Source organism: Lithobates pipiens, unplaced genomic scaffold (assembly GCF_037356315.1).
Source record: "Lithobates pipiens isolate NorthernLeopardFrog02 unplaced genomic scaffold, aLitPip1_a1.2 Scaffold_8, whole genome shotgun sequence".
Taxonomy (NCBI): Eukaryota; Metazoa; Chordata; class Amphibia; order Anura; family Ranidae; genus Lithobates; species Lithobates pipiens.
The window spans coordinates 574711852-574732245 of NW_027507903.1; the positions used below are offsets into that span (position 1 = coordinate 574711852).

General features: G+C 43.7%; 1 protein-coding gene across 1 annotated transcript in view; it reads left to right on the forward strand.

Moving 5' to 3' along the window:
• The first annotated feature begins 7711 nt into the window (after nt 1-7711).
• LOC143961062 (intercellular adhesion molecule 5-like) overlaps nt 7712-20394 on the forward strand; it is a 50752-nt gene continuing 38069 nt past the window's right edge. The window contains exon 1 of the mRNA XM_077470203.1: nt 7712-8137. Within this exon, the coding sequence (XP_077326329.1) occupies nt 8080-8137 (58 nt within the window). The 5' untranslated portion in view covers nt 7712-8079. The remainder of the gene's footprint in view (nt 8138-20394) is intronic.

Sequence of the window (20394 nt, forward strand, 5' to 3'; positions counted from 1 at the left end):
TGAGCTTGCTGTTCGCACGTTTGGCGGATACCGAACGTTATGGGCCGTTCGCGCCAAATTCGCGTGGCACTCACGGCCCACAATGCACTGCACCATCGCAGTGCATTGCTGGCTCATGATTGGTCAAGCATGTACTGTGACCCCGTATGCTTGGCCAATCACAGCACCGGCAGCGAGGAGAGCCATAATTGGCCACAGGCAGGATGGGGGTTTAGTACAGGGGGTTTAGTACACGCCCCACACTATATGTGTAGTGTGTTCTGGCGTGCAGGGAAAGAGCAAGATAGGCAGGAACAGTGTGTTCTTTTCTGGTGAGCAGTGACAGTGCATGCATCAGTGACACCGTACCTCTTGTACACCTGTTGGAGCATACGCTGCGTGGAATGATTGGACAGGGCACTTGAGGCAGAACAGAGGTAGGAAGAACAGGACTTCCTTGCCTATGAAGGCCCCCTTTATCCAGACAGTGTTCCTGCTGTCCCACCCATCACACAGGAAGAGGATGAGGAGGAGGAGGAGGAGGCTTGTGTCTGCATGAAGGTGGAGTCTGGAACTCAGCATCAAAAGCAGCAGTCTTTTAGGGATGATTTACAGTCCCAAGAAACATGGGGACTTGTACATGGCTGGGAGGAAGTGGCTGCGGATCATGTTGTCCTTCGTGACCCAGAGGACTCCAGACTGAATGCCTCAGCTAACCTACGCTGCATGGCCTCCCTGATCCTGCAAAGCCTGCGAAGGATCCTCGCATTCTTCGGATCAAGGAGAGGGACCATTACTGGCTGGCCACTCTCCTTGATCCACGGTACAAGGGTAAGGTTGCGGACCTTATCTTGCCATTGCAGAGGGAGCAGAGGATGAGACATCTCCGGGAGGCCTTGCAGAAAGGTCTGTGCAACGCGTTCCCAGAGACTGGGAGGTTACAAACTCTTGGTCCTGGACAACGTGTTGCTGAGGCTTCGGTCAGTCACAGAAGGAGCGGTGAAGAAGGTGGCCTTCTGACCGATGCGTTCAGACAATTTTTTAGTCCGCAGCCCCAAGGTATGATCGGTTCCAGCAACAATCGCCAGCGTCTGATTTACATGGTGCAGGAATACCTAGGGACAAGGTCAGACTTGGACACCTTTCCCAACCGAAAATCCTCTGGCTTTCTGGGTCTTGAGGATGGATCACTGGCCAGAGTTTACACAGTATGCAATTGAGCTACTGGCCTGTCCTGCATCCAGCGTTCTTTCATAACGCACCTTCAGTGCTGCTGGAGGCTTTGTAACCGATCACAGGATGCGCCTCTCCACCGACTCGGTTGATCGACTGACCTTCATAAAGATGAATCAGTCTTGGATCACCACCAGCTACCAAGCCCCTGAAGCTGATGTAACCGAATAAATTTTTTTTTTTTAATGTCACATCCCTTCAAGACATGCTGATGCTGAGTGACTGTCCTGTTATGTTGACTGACTATCCTCTTCCTCCTCAATGATCCTGCTGATAGTTTGGAAGAACATTTTTGGTTCTGGGTGACGCCACCAGCCCAATTTTTCAGCCCCTGTTTAACAGGGGCATGTAATAAAATTTTTGATGCAATGCTTTGCAGCAAGACTCATTCCTGCACTCCAACTACAGTAAATGGGAGAGGTTGCAGTTTCGTGGCACCAGCACCAGTGCCTAAGGCCTAATTTTTCAGACCCTGTTTAACAGGGGCATGTAATTACAATTTTTGATGCAATGCTTTGTAGCAGGGCTCATTCCTGCACTCCAACTAGAGTGTCTGGAAGAGGTTGCAGTGTCATGGCACCAGCAAGCAGTGCCTAAGGCCCAATTTTTCAGCCCCTGTTTAACAATGGCATGTAATTACAATTCTTGATATAATCGTTCACAGCAGGGCGCTCCAGCGCCCACCAAGAGTCACTTTGAGGGCTTACAGTGTTGTGGCAACACCAACACCTTAGGCCCCCATTTCTGCAGAACATATAAGGCAGGCTTGCAAACAAAAGGAGACAACAGGAAGTAAGATGAAAAAAGACGGACGGACAAAAAAATTATACAGGGGTGATAACCCTTCCCCGTGTTTTCCAAAAAGCTTAAAAATAGATTTTTGGATTGAAGCTACACTTTAAAAATGTACCAGTTCAAAATTACGAGCAGATTCTACTTAAAGTGGAAGTAAACCCTTTTATCATTTTCAGTCAAAGAAGCTGCCATCTTGGCCTCTAATGATTCTTCAACTGCCATAATGCTGCACATGTGATCAGTTATGAAACCAGCCATTGGATGGTTTGAAAGTTTGGTTGAGAGCACAACCAATGTGAAAGTTAGCATTTCCGGCATGCCGGGAATGTGTTTTTTGAAACTGGGTTTACTACTGCTTATATCTCTTTAATTGTAATCTTATACATCCTTTAGAGACCACATTATGACAGTAAGGATTGGTGCTCAGTCTATATCGGTAGGGCGGGTCTCTGAGTGCCGAGATGACGGCCTCCTGCACGAGTGACTTTACCCTCCACTGATTTAATGAAGAGGTCCGAAGACCTTAGAAAAAGTCCTGCAAGCAGCATCTTTGGGGCGGTTTGCAAGCGGTGTTTACACAGCTCTTCCACCACCCCTGCCCACTGGAATGCATAGGCAGAGGAACTGGCTCGGTGAAAGCTAATTTAAGCAACTGGCCCTGATGGTATTCATCCTAGAAGCCCTTGTACACGCGGTCGGACATTCCGATGGACAATATCCGATAGGACCGTGTTGTCGGATAATCCGACAGTGTGTGGGCTCCATCGGACTGTTTCCGTCGGAGTATCCGACGGACCAAGTTTTCCAGCTGGGCTATAAAATTTTCCGACAACATGATCCGATCGGACTTTGTCCGATCATGTGTAGAGCATTCCGATTGGACAAAGTGCCACGCATGCTCAGATCAAATTCCTAGACCAAAGCTATTGGCTACTAGCCTGAACATAGTCCCGTCCTAACGAAATAACGTCATCACTTTACGAACGATCGGATTTTCTGACAACTTTGTCTGACTGTGTGTATGCAACAGTTTCGGACAAAATCCAACGGATTTGGTTGTCGGAATGTCCAACCGTGTGTACAAGGGCTAAGAGGAGAAGTTCCCCCATGACTGGTGGGCAGTTAATATTACACCTATCCACAAGAAGGGCAGCAAGGCAATTACGGGCCAGTGAGTTTAACATCGGTTGTAGTCAAGTTAATGCAATCACTACTGAAAAGAAGGATCATTGATCACTTAAAAATACACAACTTGCTGGACCCAAAGCAGCATGGCTTTACTGGGGGAAGATCATGTCAGACTAATCTGACTATATTACCAATGTTTTGAACCAGGGTGATGCTGGTATATCTTGATTTGCCTCAAGGCATTTGATACCGTTCCATATAATGATCTAATACAAAAGTTGTACAAGCTGGGACTTAACCCTTGGATGGTTCAGTGGATATGCAGTTGGCTAAAGGATAGATACCAGAGTGTGGTTGTAAATGGGGTTCATGTTCACTAAGAACAGAGAGCAGTCACCAGTGTGGTACCAGGTCCTGTTCTATTTAACCTCTATGTAAATGATATAACTAAAAGTTTTTTGGACAAGGTATGTCTTTTTGCTGATGATACAAAGGTGTGCAATAGGATTGATATCCCTGGAGGTGTCTGTAATATGGAACATGATTTGACATTGCTGGAAGATTGATCAAAGCAATGGAGACTGCAGTTCAATGTTTCTAAATGTAAAATAATGCACCTAGGGGAAAATAATCCCCTGAGAGAGTACAACATTGGGGGTACAGTGTTAACAAGCACTGCAGAAGAAAAAGATTTTGGGGTACATATTTCAGATGATTGTAACATGAGAAAACAGTGTGACCAGGCAAAGGGAAAAGCAAATAGAACTCTAGGATGCATCACTAGAGGGATCACCAGCAGGAGGAAGACGGTCCTGATTTCCTCTATATGGATATTTAGCGAGACCTCATTTAGGATACCATGTCCAGTTCTGGGGACCTCACTCACAGAAAGATATTGACAAGATAGAATAAGTCCAGAGATGGGTAACACAAATGGTGAAAGGTTTGGGGGATAAAACATATCGAGAACGAATTCATGAACTTAACTGATTCCCGACCACCGCACGCAGATATACTGCGGCAGAAGGGCACGTACAGGCAGATTAACGTACCTGTACGTTGCCCTTTGAGAGGTGGCTTGCACCCGCTTTGAGCTCCGTGACCACGATCACGGGTCCCACGGACATCACAAACATCTCACGGTGAAGAAGAACGGGGAGATGTTAATGTAAACAAGCATCTCCCCATTCTGCATAATGACACTGTCACTGATCACAGCACCCTGTAATCAGGAGCTATGATCAGTGATGTGTCACACACAGCCCCCACCCCCCTACCCCCACAGTTAGAATCACTCTCTAGGATACACTTAACCCCTACAGCGCCACCTAGTGGTTAACCGTGTCATTGTCAGTGACTTTTTTACAGTAATCAATGCCATTTTTTAGCATTGATCGCTGTACAGGCATACCCCACTTTTAAGTACACAATGGGATTTATTTACTAAAGCTGGAAAGTGCAAAATCAGGCTCCCTTCTGCATAGAAACTAATGAGCTTCTAACCCCAGCTTGTTCAGTTAAGTTTTGGTAATACAACATGGAAGCTCATTGGTTTCTATGCAGAAGTGAGCCTGATTTTGCACTTTCCAGCTTTTAGTAAATAAACCCCATTGTGTACTTAAAAGAGGGGTATGCCTGTATAAATGACAATGGTCCCAAAAATGTGTCAAAATGGTCCGATGTGTCCGCCATAATGTCGCAGTCACAATAAAAATCACTGATTGCCGCCACTACTAGTAAAAAAAAAAAATGATTAATAAAAATGCCATAGAACTATCCCCTATTTTGTAGACACTATAACTGTTGCGCAAACCAATCAATAATCGCTTATTGTGATTTTTTTTTACCAAAAATATGTAGAAGAATACATATCAACCTAAACTGAGGAAAAAAAAATGTTTTATATATTTTTTGGGGATATTTATTCTAGCAAAAAGTAAAAAATATAGCTTTTTTTTCCAAAATTGTCGCTCTTTTTTTGTTTATAGCTCAAAACATAAAAACCGCAGAGGTCATCAAATACCAACAAAAGAAAGCTCTATTTGTGGGAAAAAAAGGACGTCAATTTTGTTTGGGAGCCACGTAGCACGACCGCGCAATTGTCAGTTAAAGCTACGCAGTGCCGAATCGCAAAAAGTGCTCTGGTCTTTGGCCAGCCAAATGGCCCAGGGCTTAAGTGGTTAATATTTACAGTCTGCAGAAAAAAGGAAAAAAGGAGAGATGATTGAGACCTATAAATACATCAAGGGGGTGAATGAGATTAGGGAGGGCAGTATTTTCAATATGAAACCAAAATCCAGAACATAGGGACCCTGAAACAACATGGAGGGAAGTTCAAAACTGATCTTAGAAAGTATTATTTTACTGAAAGGGTAGTTGATGATTGGAATAAACTTCCAGCAGAGGTAGTGAGACAGTCAACAGTAAATGGCTTCAAACACAGATCTATACACATAAAAGTTAAAAGGAAAAAAAAATTAAGAGCAAAATGTGCTAGTATTGCATACTAGCATATTACGAAAGACTAAAATGAAGCCCTAACTGCTGACAGAGCTTTCATCTCCACCCGATCTTCCTTCTGGGTTTGTGGGCTCCGAGCTGTGATGACGTCACTCCTGTGTAGGCGAGTCATGGCCATGGCACAGTTCTCTCAATAGATGGCATGCTGCCAGTGACGTCACCGGCTGCCACTAAAGTAAATATGTACTGTACCTATAAGTATGACTTATTATAGGCTTACCTGTAGTTATAAATAAAAAAGGGGACTTTACTACCACTTTAAGCTGGCCATACACTACTGAAATCTGCTTAATAGATGGTCCTGTCATCGCCCTCCTGCCCAACATCCTTAGTTTGACAAATCAAACAGAAAATGTTTGGCTGAACAACAGCAGCATTTAATCACATGCAGCCATTGTTAGGGTATTCTGACCGAGCTATCCTGCTGATAGATGCCAGAATACAGTAGCCCAGCGGGGGGGGGTGGAATTACCCTTTGCACTGTATTGCATAGACAATGGAATCTATTAGATTGGATATTAGCCTAGTAGCCAATAGCTTCCATCTCGGGGGGGGGGGGGGGGTTGGGTTCTACCCTCTGCACTGTATTGCATAGACAATGGAATCTGTTAGATTGGATATTAGCCTAGTAGCCAATAGCTTCCATCTCGGGGGGGGGGGGGGTTGGGTTCTACCCTCTGCACTGTATTGCATAGACAATGGAATCTATTAGATTGGATATTAGCCTAGTAGCCAATAGCTTCCATCTCGGGGGGGGGGGGGGGGGGGGGGGGTTGGGTTCTACCCTCTGCACTGTATTTCATAGACAATGGAATCTATTAGATTGGATATTAGCCTAGTAGCCAATAGCTTCCATCTCGGGGGGTTGGGTTCTACCCTCTGCACTGTATTGCATAGACAATGGAATCTATTAGATTGGATATAAAAGTGTATGACCAGCTGATGGTCTATCTCCTGGTATGGAGCACATAGGGGTGGCTCCATAGAACCCCGCAGGGCAATGGAGCCACCCCAAAAGAGGACCTTTGAACCGGTTTAAAAAAGAAGAAAGGCAAGCTTTTAAAAAAGAAGACAAGATAAGTGTTCAGGTAAGCTGCTATAATGGCTATTAACATTTTAGGGTTTAATAACGATTTCATTGATTGTCTTCCTTCCAAACTGTAATCATTGGTAATAGAAAACGCACTGGCAGGTGCAAAATAAAAAAACAGTCAGACGCACACAGATGGCCCTCGTGGTGAATGTAGAAGTTTTCTGATATTTGTCATTACACAGCGGTGTACACATCCTCTAATTGGGACTAGTTGTTCTCATTCTACATATTCAAAGTGGACTAATGTGATCGGAATTCTCGTCGGAAAAAGCTCTGCTGGTTTTCCCGACGGAATTCCGCTCAAACTGTCTTTCCTACACACGGTCACACTCCGACCGCTAAGAATGCGGTGACCTACAACGCGTATGACGGGACTAGAAAAAGGAAGTTCAATACCTAGTAGCCGATAGCTTCCATCTCGTAGTTGAATCTGAACATGCATGAGTTTTTGCACGCCGGAATTGCATACACATGATCGGAATTTCCGATAGAAAGGTTTTCCGTCTGGAAAATTGAGAACATGCTATCAATTTTTTGCTGGCGGACATTCGGATAGCTAAATTCCGATGGAGCATACACACAGTCGCATTTTCCGATGAAAATCGGTCTTTTTCTGAATTCCGATCGTGTGTACCTGGCATTACACTATTTTTGTCACTTAATATTTTTTTTTGCACTTTATTAGTGTGTTTGCATCATGTTATGATTAGCGCTGCCAACTTTTGTTTATTCCTTTCAAACTGGCCCTGTTTTTTGGGACCGTGCCATGGTAAGTCAACTTTTCCTGTGTATCGTTCCGCACTGTTAGAACCCTTAGTATACTTACAACAGCTAGTCGAGGATGAAGGTTTTTTGGGAAATTCCAATTATTCTGACCTAGCAATGATAGGACTGTGCCAGGTTCCTCATTGATTCGGAAATCCCCCCCCCCCCCCCCCTTCCCCCTGCTACTTCTCATAATAGAAAGAGAAAGGAGCAGAGAGGGAGAAGTAGAAGAGTGGGCTGCAACAGCTGCTGACATAGAAAAGGAGGAGAGAGCAGCAGAGACCTGCAGACAGCTGTAATCTATTACATAGAACAGACCGGAGAGAGAAGCCATTAGGAACCAGAGAGAGGAGGGGGCACCTTTCACATGAGTTTAAATAAAAACCTCCTTTAAAACTCAAGCAGAACCTGAGAAGGGGAGGTCCAGCCTACAGGAAACAGAGTGGAAGTGCTCAGACTTTAAGATTTCAGAGTTTTGAAACAGAAGGGATTGGAGGGAAAACGATTGACTCTACTGGATCCTCTGCATTACGGTGTGGAGCAAAACATCTGGATCATACCTCACCATGGGACTCTATTGGATCCTGCTGGCTGTCCTCCACGTGACTATCCTTATACATTCAGGTAGGCTCTGATATAGTGTGTCTTTAAGATATGGATACCACCTTTCTTAGTACAAAATACCAACCTTATCTATTTCCAAGTGCCAACTTGCACTTTTACCATGCTGGTAGATGATAGGTACGTAGATACATTGTTTTTTTTTTTTAATTGGTTTGGACGTTAAGGTTTCATCGGAGTTTACAGAACATGTAGAACCCCCAACAGTGGACAGAACTCGTCGTATGGTAGATTTTCACATGAATGTTCGCCCAAAAAATCTCATTAGTACATTTGTTAATGCCAGCAGAGACTTGACGAATGTTGTTCGAAAGTACTTAAAAAATTTGAGTGCTTTTTACATTTGGAACGAATGGAATTTCCCAAATGTAAACACTCTTAGAAATTTGTTCATGCAAGAAAAATGTTTCTATCCTGCTCCTTTAGTGTTAAAAAAAGGTCGTGGTTTAGACCAGTGATTCTCAACCAGGGTTCCTCCAGAGGTTGCTAGGGGTTACTTCAGCATTGGGCAGTTTCTGCCTCTCGGATAAGTTCCCACTCCCATCATTGATCTTTTTAGCTATCTGTAAGGAGGTAATTCTTCCCAATGACCACAAGTGTAAGGATCATTCTTCCCACTGACCATCACACTAATGTATCATGAGTTGTTGATTTCTAATTTTTAGCAGGGGTTCCCCAAGACCGGAGAACTATTTCAAGGGTTCCTCCATGTTGAAAGGGTTGAGAAAGGCTGGTTTAGATCTTCACTAATGATTAGAAAATCAAAAGAACGTTCTGAAAATTAGAAATATTGAGCAATATTCTTCTAGCGTATGGCCAGATTGTTCTCGGTTTTGGGTAACTTTTCAGGCTGTGAAAGGAAATCGAAGCAAGTCCCAAACAAACACAAAGAGAACAGACACTTCCGTAAGGATTAGGTTAGATTTTAGAGGCAACTCTAGACGTAGCATTGCCACTATGTTATGCCACCCAGAGTTAGCATGCTGCCCAGCAGATTGTAACCTGAGGGTCCTAATGGACAAAGAAGATGTTGGTGGTGGGTAGGGGATTTCAACTATTTCACTAACTCTAGGTTCACACTTGAGGAGCATTTTGTGTGTTTGTTCACATGTATTCAGGCTTAAACCTTTATTTAACCAATGTACTAGTTACTAGGAGAAGGAGAGGCAATAAACCACATGAACAATATATTATGCAGTTCAGTTTTGGGCACCAGTTCTCAAAAAGGATATCGGAACTGGAGAAAGTGCAGAGAAGAACAACCAAACTGATAAGAGGCATGGAGGAGATCAGCTATAAGGAAAGATTAGAGGAACTGAATGTATTCCCTCTTGACAAGAGGAGATTAATGGGGAATATGATCAACGTGTACAAATATATAAGTGGTCCATATAGTGAACTTGGTGCTGAGTTATTCACTTTAAAGTCATCACAGAGGACAAGGGGGCACTCTTAAGTCTAGTCGAAAAAAGATTTCATCTCCAAATACGGAAAGGTTTCTTCACAGTAAGAGCTGTGAAAATGTGGAATAGACTCCCTCAAGAGCTGGTTATGGCCAGCTCAGCAGATTGTTTTATGAAAGGCCTGGGTTTTTTCCTAAATGTACATAGTATAACTGGGCACTGACATATATAGTTAAAGTGGTGTTGCCACCAAAAAATAAAAAAGTGTTTAAAATTCTTTAAAAAAAAAATAAGTAATTGGAAAAAAAATTTTTTTACTCACCTCTAAATACCTGTTGCTAGGGGGTCCCTCGTAGTCTGCCTTCTTCCTTGCCCGGGCTGGTGACATGACTTCCCCTCGTGCCGCACAGTTATCTGGGACTTGTCACGTGTCCCAGATGACTGTGCGGCGTATCATGGCGCCCTGCGCAACTAGCTCAAGCGCAGTGGGTGCCCGGCTGTGAAGCCACAGCCGGGTGCCCACAGTATGAATGACGGCGCTGCAAGCGGAGCGGGGAACGAGGGGGGGGCTTCGTTCTTCCGCATCGCTGGACCCTGGGACAGGTAAGTGTCCGATTATTAAAAGTCAGCAGCTGCAGCAATTGTAGCTGCTGACTTTTAATTTTTTTTTTTTTAGGGGTACCCCACTTTAAAGTTCATCCACGGACTATCCAATTGCTTCTCGGGGGATCAGGAAGGAATTTTTGCCCCTGCTGTAGCAAATTGGATCATGCTTTGCTGGGGTTATTCGCCTTCCTCTGGATGAACTGTGGGTGAAGGATTGTGTATATGTTATTGTTTTATTTTCTTTTTTTGGTTGAACTAGATGGACTTGTAACTATGTATCTATGTAAACCTTTCCATTCTCAAGCAGGTAAACAGTTAACCCATGAAAGCTGATCAGACTATGTTACTGATTTGCAAATGTTGACTTTTTGTAAGTAAATGACCAAATGACCTGTGGGGGGGGGGGGCCCGAGGGGCGGGGGATGAAATATCTTTGATGTGCGGGCTGTGATTGACCCTCCCCCTCCCCTATGCTGTGTGAAAGGCAAAATGGTGGCCCCCGGGGGGGGGGAGGAATAGTACGGTCTCTGGAGACACAATGGAGCAGAGTTTTTGTTTTTGCGGATTATGCATTAGTGAGTTGTTCATACACTACATAGGAAGCACTCGCAAATAAAAGGCTTGCTTTAACGAAAAATTAACAATGTATATGTAAAGCGCTGCGTAAATTGACGGCGCTATATAAGTACCTGCAATATATAAAATACATAGATAAACAAAAAGATGATGTAACGAATGCAGCTTTTAAAGTCTTAGATTGCTGTTCTGCTTTATAGTATTAAATCAGTTACAAAAGCTAAACACAATAATGGCCCTACCCAAAATGAACAAATCTAACCATAAGGTGCTTCTACTTTTACCTCTTCGCCATCCCAATCTGCTACTGAAGTCATGCTAAAATCCTCTCCATGCTAATTCATCCCATAGATGTTCTATTGGGTTGAGGTCAGGACTCTGTGCAGGCCAGTCAAGTTCCGCCTTCCCAGATGAAGCCGTCATTGCTGCAAAGGATGGGCCAACTTAATATTGAACCCTACGGACTAAGACTGGGATGCCATTAACCGCTTCAGCCCCAGAAGAATTTACCCCCTTCCTGACCAGAGCCCTTTTTGTGATTCGGCACTGCATCGCTTTAACTGACAATTGCACGGTTGTGCAACATTTTACCCAAACCAAATCGATGTCCTTTTTTCCCCACAAATAGAGCTTTCTTTTGGTGGTATTTGATCACCTCTGTGGTTTTTAATTTTGGCGCTATAAACAAAAAAGTGCGACAATTAAAAAAAAACGCAATATTTTTTACTTTTTGCTATAATAAATATCCCCCAAAAATATATAAAATAAAATATTTTTTTCTTCAGTTTAGGCCAATATGTATTCTTCTACATATTTTTGCGACATTATGGCGGATAGACCGGACACTTTTGACACTATTTTGGGACCATTGTCATTCATACAGCGATCAGTGCTATAAAAATGCATTGATTACTGTGTAAATGACACTGGCAGTGAAGGGGTTAACCACTAGGGGGCGGTGAAGGGATTAGGTGTGTCCTAGGGAGTGATTCTAACTGGGGGGGTGGGCTTCAACTCACATGACAGCGATCACTGCTCTCAATGACAGGGATTGGTGATCTCTGTCCTGTCACTAGGCAGAATGGAAAAATGCTTTGTATACAAAAGCATCGCCCTGTTCTACCTCTCCGTGACACGATTGCGGGCACCTGGCGGACATCGAGTCTGCGGGACTCATGGTCACGGAGACCGCGGTGGGCATGCTCGCCGCCAGCGGCCCGCATGCACCCGCACCATCGCTTCTTAAAGGGGACATACCTGTACGCCCTTTTGCCCACCAACGTCATTCTGCTGACATAAATCGGCGTGCGCTGGTCGGCAAGCGGTTAAAGTTCATGTGCGTGTAAAGGCAGGTGTCCCAATACTTTTGGCAATATAGTGTGTATATATACAATATCTCACAAAAGTGAGTACACCTCTTGTAAATATTTTATTATATCTTTTCATGTGACAACACTGAAGAGATGACACTTTGCTACAATGTAAAGTAGTGAGTGTACAGCTTGTATAACAGTGTACATTTGCTGTCCCATCAAAATAACTCAACACACAGCCATTAATGTCTAAACTGCTGGCAACAAAGTTGCTTGCATGTGCTCAGCGTCATATCCAGAGGTTGTCTTTGGGAAATAGACAAATGAGTGCTGCCAGCATTGCTACAGAGGTTGAAGAGGTGGGGGTCAGCCGGTCAGTGCTCAGACCATACGCTGCACACCGCATCAAATTGGTCTGCATGGCTGTCATCCCAGAAGGAAGCCTCTTCTAAAGATAATGCACAAGAAAGCCCACAAGAAGACAAGCCCCCTGAAGACAAGCAGACTAAGGACATGGATTACCGGAACCATGTCCTGTGGTCTGATGAGTCCAAGATAGACTTATTTGGTTCAGATGGTGTCAAGTGTGTGTGTCGGCAACCAGATGAGGAGTACAAAGACAAGCATGTCTTGCCTACAGTCAAGCATGGTGGTGGGAGTGTCATGGTCTGGGGCTGCATGGGTGCTGCCGGCACTGGGAAACTATAGTTCATTGATGGAACCATGAATGCCAGCCAACATGTACTGTGACATACTGAAGCAGAGCATGATCCCCTCCCTTGGCCGCAGAGCAGTATTCCATCATAACGACCCCAAACACACCTCCAAGATGACCACTGCCTTCCTAAAGAAGCTGAGGGTAAAGGTGATGGACTGGCCAAGCATGTCTCCAGACCTAAACCCTATTGATCCTCGGCGGGGCATCCTCAAGCAGAAGGTGGAGGAGCACAAGGTCTCTAACATCCACCAGCTCCGTGATGTCGTCATGGAGGAGTGGAAGAGGACTCCAGTAGCAACCTGTAAAGCTCTGGTGAACTCCGTGCCCAAGAGGGTTAAGACAGTGCTGGAAAATAATGGTGGCCACACAAAATCTTGACACGTTGGGCCCAATTTTCACTTAAGGGTGTACTCACTTTTGTTGCCAGCAGTTTAGACATTAATGGCTGTGTGTTGAGTTATTATCCGGGGACATAAAAACATATTTACAAAAATGTGAGGGGTGTACTCACTTTTGTGAGATACTTTGTGTATGTGTGTGCATATGTGTATATATATATATATATATATATATAATAAAAATAAACCATAAATACCTTTTTTCCCCCTTTTTTTATAAGGCTCTCTTCACACCTGAACCCAGCAATTTACTTGCGTTTTTTCGGGTGTTTTTGCAGCTTTTTACAATGGTTTTTAAAGCATTTCAGAAGCATATTACAAGCTTTACAGCTTCAAGCATGTTTATTTTTTAGCCAAAAGAAAGCACTAGGGAGAGAGGGAAAGGAAATTAAGATGATGAAAAGCTGCTGTTTGAGCAGAAAACAAGCGACAAGACATTGGTTAAAAGCTCAAGCCAGGCATTTCTATTGAAGTCTATGGGGCCAAAAACACTTATGATCTGCCAAAAAGAAGCTCATGTACTTTTTTGAGCGACAGGAGTTTTGCTTCAGACGACAGAACCCTCAGATGTGAACAGGGGCCATTGAAATGAAAAGGATTTGGTTTTGTTGAGCGTTTTAGAGCTACAAGCTTCAAGTAGAAAATCGCTCAGGTGTGAACGGAGCCTAAGTGATCACATCAGTTCTATTCTCAGCTGCATAAGAGCTAGGGTAGAAGAAACAGCAGCACACTGAGCTGAGTGAAAGGCTGTACAGGTAGGGGTGGTGGGCGTGTCAGCACAAGTCTGATCACTGGAGGAGAGAACACTGAGTTCCTAGAAAACACTGTGGCCTCATGCCTAGAGTGGTCAGTTTTTAACAGGAAAGCATAAGGACTGGCAGGAACACCAGGGATTTCGCACGAAGGAAGCAAGGATATATTTCATACAAGTACATGGTACAGCAGACACATATGAGGAGTATAAAATGTTGGGCTTACATATTCTTTAACCATTAAATGTTTGAAAAAGACCTTCAAGTGAAACAAATGTTTGTGCGTGCCTCCAAACACATCCTAAAATAGTATGTGTGCCTTCATTATCAAACAATAGGAGTGTTGTATGGCAGTTTTAATTCCATTTGTTGACTGGTAGTATAGGACAGGACCCCAGCGGTTAATGGTGTATACAGCACTGAACATAATGATCTGTTTATACATGGCACTGTGCATGAGAAAACAGGAACAATGTCAGTCTGTGTATAAGCCAGCCGCCTTCCAGATAATCTCTGCTGCTGGCACATGTACATGATTCAGACCTCGGGATATAAGCACTCTGCATTCTCTACATGCTTAGTAATGAGAGAGGCTGGACGCTTTCTACTTGTCCTCTGCACCATGGACATTGCGACTGAAGCTGCCCATATACCGGAGGAGCTTAAAAAAATAAGTAAATATTGTTTTTGGAAAGTTCGTTCGATTTTCAAATGATTATTGGGGTCAAAACAACATTTGTTTTTTTTTTTAACCACATTGACAAGAAAATGTGAAAATAGTAGTATCGAAAATATTTCTCGAGCGAATGAAATTTTATTTGCTATGTGGTTTTTGTTGGGGACAAAATGATTCATATTGAAACAAAAAAAGGATCAAACACACCTGGTATTCCATTCAAATAGCAAGTCTGGTGGAAGTTTTAGGGGCTTTCAAACAAAATGTGTTGACTCGATGATGACAAAAAAGTGAGGCCCGGAGCGAAAAAAAAAATAGCCTAGGGTAGATATGACGGTGTGAAGAAAGGAGACAAGTCAGGAAGGGGTTAACAGTCGGGTGTTTATTGCTCTGTAAAAGGGCTTATCTGATTGGGGGGTATCCTGTGGTTGGGTGGGGTCTAGTTCAGGTCAAGGAGAGGAGGATCAGTCCTGGCGTCCAGTGGCGTTTGATGGACCTGTTCTGTGGGCCTGAACCCTTCCATATCCTAACAAAAGTGAGAACACCCCTAAGAGTTTTGTAAATATTTTATTATATCTTTTCACGTGACAACACTGAAGAAATTACACTTTGCTACAATGTAAAGTAGTGAGTGTACAGTTTGTATAACAGTGTAAATTTGTTGCCCCCTCAAAATAACTCAACACACAGCCATTAATGTCTAAACCGAGGGCAACAAAAGTGAGTACACCCCTAAGTGAAAATGTCCAAATTGGCCATTTTTCCTCCCATGTGACTGGTTAGTGTTACAAGGTCTCAGGTGTGAATGGGGAGCAGGTGTGTTCAATTTCATGTTATCTCTCTTACACTGGTCACTGGAAGTCCAACATGGCACCTCATGGCAAAGAACTCTCTGAGGATCTGAAAAAAAGAATTGTTACTCTACATAAAGTTGGCCTAGGCCAGGGGTAGGGAGAGCCGAGGTTCCCTACCCCTGGCCTAGGCTATAAGAAGATTGCCAAGACCCTGAAACTGAGCTGTAGCACGGTGGCCAAGATCACACAGTGGTTTAACAGGACAGGTTCCACTCAGAACAGTCCTCACATTAGTCGAAAAAGTAGTTGGGTGCATGCACTCAGCATCATATCCAGGGGGTGTCAGCCTGTCAGTGCTCAGACCATGCGCCGCAAACTGTATCAAATTGGTCTGCATAGCTGTCATCTCTGAAGGAAGACTCTTCTAAAGATGATGCACAAGAAAGCCTGAAAACAGTTTGCTGAAGACAAGCAGACTAAGGCCGCGTACACACGGGCGGACTGTTCGCCCAACTTTGTCCGCTGAACAGTGTTTCAGCGGACAGTCCGCTCGTGTGTGGGCTTCAGTGGACAGTTTCAGCGGACAGTCTGACGAACAAAGTTTTTCGGAATTCCCGTTAGACATTCCGCTGAAACTTGGTTTGAGCGGACAGTCCGCTCGTGTGTAGGCTTGTTCGTCAAACTAAGTCTTGCGCATGCTCAGAAAGAATTTACACGCCGAAGGTTGCATTGCAGTGTATAGGACGTCGTTTTTCTAGTCCCGTCGTACGTGCCGTTCACGTCATCGCGCACGGTTTCAGCGGACTGTTCGTTCATCGTGTGTGGTCAAGTCCGCTCATGCAAATTTTGAGCGGACTGTTGGTCGTACTGTTTGACGAACAAGGTTGGGCGAATAGTCCGCGCGTGTGTACGCGGCCTAAGGATATGGATTACTGGAACCATGTCCTGTGGTCTGATGAGGCCAAGATAAACTTATTTGGTTCCGATTGTGTCAAGCGTATGTGGCAGCAACCAGGTGAGGAGTACAAAGACAAGTGTGTCTTTTCTACAGTCAAGCATGGTGGTGTGAGTGTCATTGTCTGGGGCTGCATGAGTGCTGCCGACACTGGGGAGCTACAGTTCATTGAGGGAAACCATGAATGCCAACATGTACTGTGACATGCTGAAGCAGAGCATGATCCCCTCCCTTTGGAGACAGGGCCACAGGGCAGTATTCCAACATGATAATGACCCCAAACACACCTCCAAGATGACCACTGCCTTGCTAAAGAAGCTGAAGGTAAAGGTGATGGACTGGCCAAGCATGTCTCCAGACCTAAACCCTATTGAGCATCTGTGGGGCATCCTCAAATGGAAGGTGGAGGAGTGCAAGGTCTCTAATGCCACATACACACGACCGGTTTTTCCATCAGAATAAACTGACAGTTTTTCCGACGGCGTTCCGACTGAGTTCCACTGAAACGGACTTGCCTACACATGATCACACTAAAGTCTGATCGTTTAGATGCAGTGATGTACAATACATACAACGGAACTAGAAAAAGGTAGTTCAATAGCCAGTAGCCAATAGCTGCCCTTGCGTTGTTTTTGGTCCGTCGGAACAGCATACAGACGAACGGTTTTCCTGATAGAAATTGATTCTGTTGGAAAGATTTAGAACATGTTCTATTTCTAGGTCCGTCAGAATTTTCAAAAAAAAAGTCAGCTGAAACCCACACATGATCGGAATATCCAATGAAATGATTCCGTCTGACTTTTTCTGCCAGAAAGCCCAACCGTGTGTACACGGCATAATATCCACCAGCCCTGTGATGTCGTCATGGAGGAGTGGAAGAGGACTCCAGTGGCAACCTGTGAAGCTCTGGTGAACTCCATGCCCAAGAGGGTTAAGGCAGTGCTGGAAAATAATGGTGGCCATACAAAATATTGATACTTTGACATAATAAAATATTTACAAAAATGTGAGGGGTGTACTCACTTCTGTGAGATACTGTATATACAGTATATATGTTTTAATTTTTTTTATTATTTAAGCATTTTACCTTAATTGTACAGCTATCACAAGGGGTCTGAGAACTCCCCATATGATGGCATATGTAGAGTGACAGGTATTCATAATGGAGATGTCAGGGCTCTCTAGGACCCTATTGCCTCCTTTGCGCCCCCAGTCAGATTGAGTATAGACTGTACTTGAGTTAAAAAAAGAAATTAGTTTGAATTTTTAAGTATTTTTTTTACCTTAATTGTAATGCTATTACATGGGGTACTCATTATGGAGATATCAAGGGTCTCCAGGACCCTAATGCCGCCTCTGCACCCCCAGCCAGATCAGATGCTGCATGGTTAGCAATCTGACAGTCCTGAACGTGGAAGTGCTCAGAGCTGATCGCTCCCAGGTTCACTGATCACAGGGAAGATTTAGAAATGGATGTTTTTTGTAGAATATGAGTTATATTTAAGAAAGGGACTAATGTGGATGTGTAAGCTCTACAGTAAATATATGTTAATAAACTGTATAAGCACAAAACACATATACAACATTTCCTATGCAGAAACAATGTCATGTTATCAGAACTTTCTCTGACCTGATATTTGAAAACTGAAACCTGATTTCTTATCTGTATATTACTGTTGCTCTGTTTGTACTGACCAGGCTTGATAATTCATCCTCACATGTCTCTCATGAGGCTGTGTGTATATAATTATCTAAATTGACAATCTCGACTCTTTTTCCTTCCTCTATCTCTCAGTGCAATGATTCACACCATTGCTCTCAATCACAGATCTAACAATCTAACAGTTAGTACTTTGAATCCGATAGTTTCCAATAGTGCAGTGACTTCAATATGATAATTTCCCAACATCACATCAAATCCAACATTGAGCTAAATTAGTCTAGTAATGAGTCCAGGGAGTGAAGTTCCTTGGTGTTCTTCACTCCCATTGTTAAATACCAGGCAATGTTACACCTTCTGCCCAGGCAAATTATCAGCTTTCAGCTTTGTCGCATTTTGAATGACAATTGCGCAGTCATGCAACACTGTACCCAACAAAATTGTTATCATTTCTTTTGGTGGTATTTAATCACCACAATTTTTTTGTTTTTTTTCTAAATAAACAAAACAAATTTTTGTTTTGAAAAAAAAAAACATGTTTTCCTTGTTTCTGTTATAACATTTTGCAAATTAATAATCTTTCTTCATGAATTTAGCCCAAAATTTATTCTGCTACATTTCTTTAGTGAAAATAACCAAAATCCATGTATTTTATTTAGTCTGTAGTGTAGTATTTTTTAGTCTGTCCTGACAAAATGTCAGGACAAAACAAATATCCCCCAAATGACCCCCTTTTTGGAAAGTAGACAGTCCAAGGTATTTAGTAATAGGCATGCCAAGTTTTATGAAGTTGTAATTTTTTGTAATAATTATTGGAAATAATGTTACTATAGTAACATTGTACTACTCTGGAGATGTGATCAGTATTTGTTTTTATTTTACACATTATGTTTGCTTATAGCAATGAATTACATTGCTATATGCAAGCACTTAAAGCTGCTTTCACACCAGTGTGAATTGGATGTGTATTTCCATACATCCAATTCGAATAGCAAGAGATTGTGACTCTCTATGGAGTCAGCTCACACATCTCCGCAGTGGCTCCGGCGTGGTCTTTTGATCCGCATTCAGCCCAAAATTCAGGCTGAAATCGGACCTGAAACTTTGAATGGAGACGCAATGAACTCCTGCTGTAAGCCCAGCCCTACTGAATGAAATCGATTCATTCAGTTTGTTTTGTTGTGATTAGCTGTCATTGGTCACAGCTGATCACATGGCACAGATAGATTGTGATTTGCCCATGTGATCACTGTAACAAATCACAGCTAGCAACCCAATTGTACACAATGGATGACTTGAAAGGAAGCCATCCATTGTTTACAACTGTCATGTGACCTGCAGTGATTGGTTCTGGCAGCGGGCTGGTACAGTGATTAGCCATCGCCTGTGCAGATCAGGCCAATGTGCGGCGCGATCCTTGGAGGACGTCATATTTATACTATGACAACATTGAACTACTCTAATGAAAGTATTTTAAAAAGTATTTAAAGAGGAGTTTCCCTTAAGATTAAAAACATTAAAAGTCAGCAGTTACAAATACTGCAGCTGCTGGCTTTTAGTAATCGGACACTTACCTGTCCCAGGGTCCAGCGATACGGGGGAATGAAGCCCCGCTCGTCACCCCCTCCGCTCGGAGGCACCGGTGTTCTGACACAAAGTGTCCGCCTATCGGATAGTGTACGGGCCATACTGTGCAGGCACATCGCTTGCGCACTACGGGGGGACAAGGAGAAGCTGGACATCTCTGAAGAAGAACGGCGCCTGCGCACTGAGTCCAGGTTGAAGCCGCACCATCCAGGTGGACATGGGGTTGCTCATAGTAACAGGGCCCCTCGCGGGCTCGCTACGCTTCAGGCATGGCCTTGCTTCGCTCGACTCTTTTATATTGTAGCTCTATGTCCATTTGGATGGTGGGGCTTGAACCTGGACACAGTGCTCAGGCGCCATTCTTCTTTGGAAATGTTCAGCTTCTCAGCGGACACTATGTGACGGGGGACAGTATCTGATAGGACACCGGCATTGCAACTGTGGGAACCCGGCTGTGGCTTCACAGCCGGGCACCCACTGCTCATGCGTGAGCGGCGCCGCATGCCATTATTGGCCGTGCAGTCATCTTGGACCTGTCACGTGTCCCCGATGACTGACAGGAGGGAGGGGGCAGAGCTGAGCCCTTCCTGTGCTGAGGGGAAGTGATGTCACCAGCCCAGGCACTGAAGGAGGCAGACTACGAGGGACCCCCTAGCAACAGGCATTTAGAGATGAGTTAAAAAAAATCATTTCCAAATTTATTTATTTATTTATTTTTTAGGAATTTTAATATATTTTTTCTTTTGTGTGTGGAACACCACTTTAAGTGTGTTCTCATTTTTATTTTTTTATTTTTTTTTAAATGTGTATTTTAGCACATGC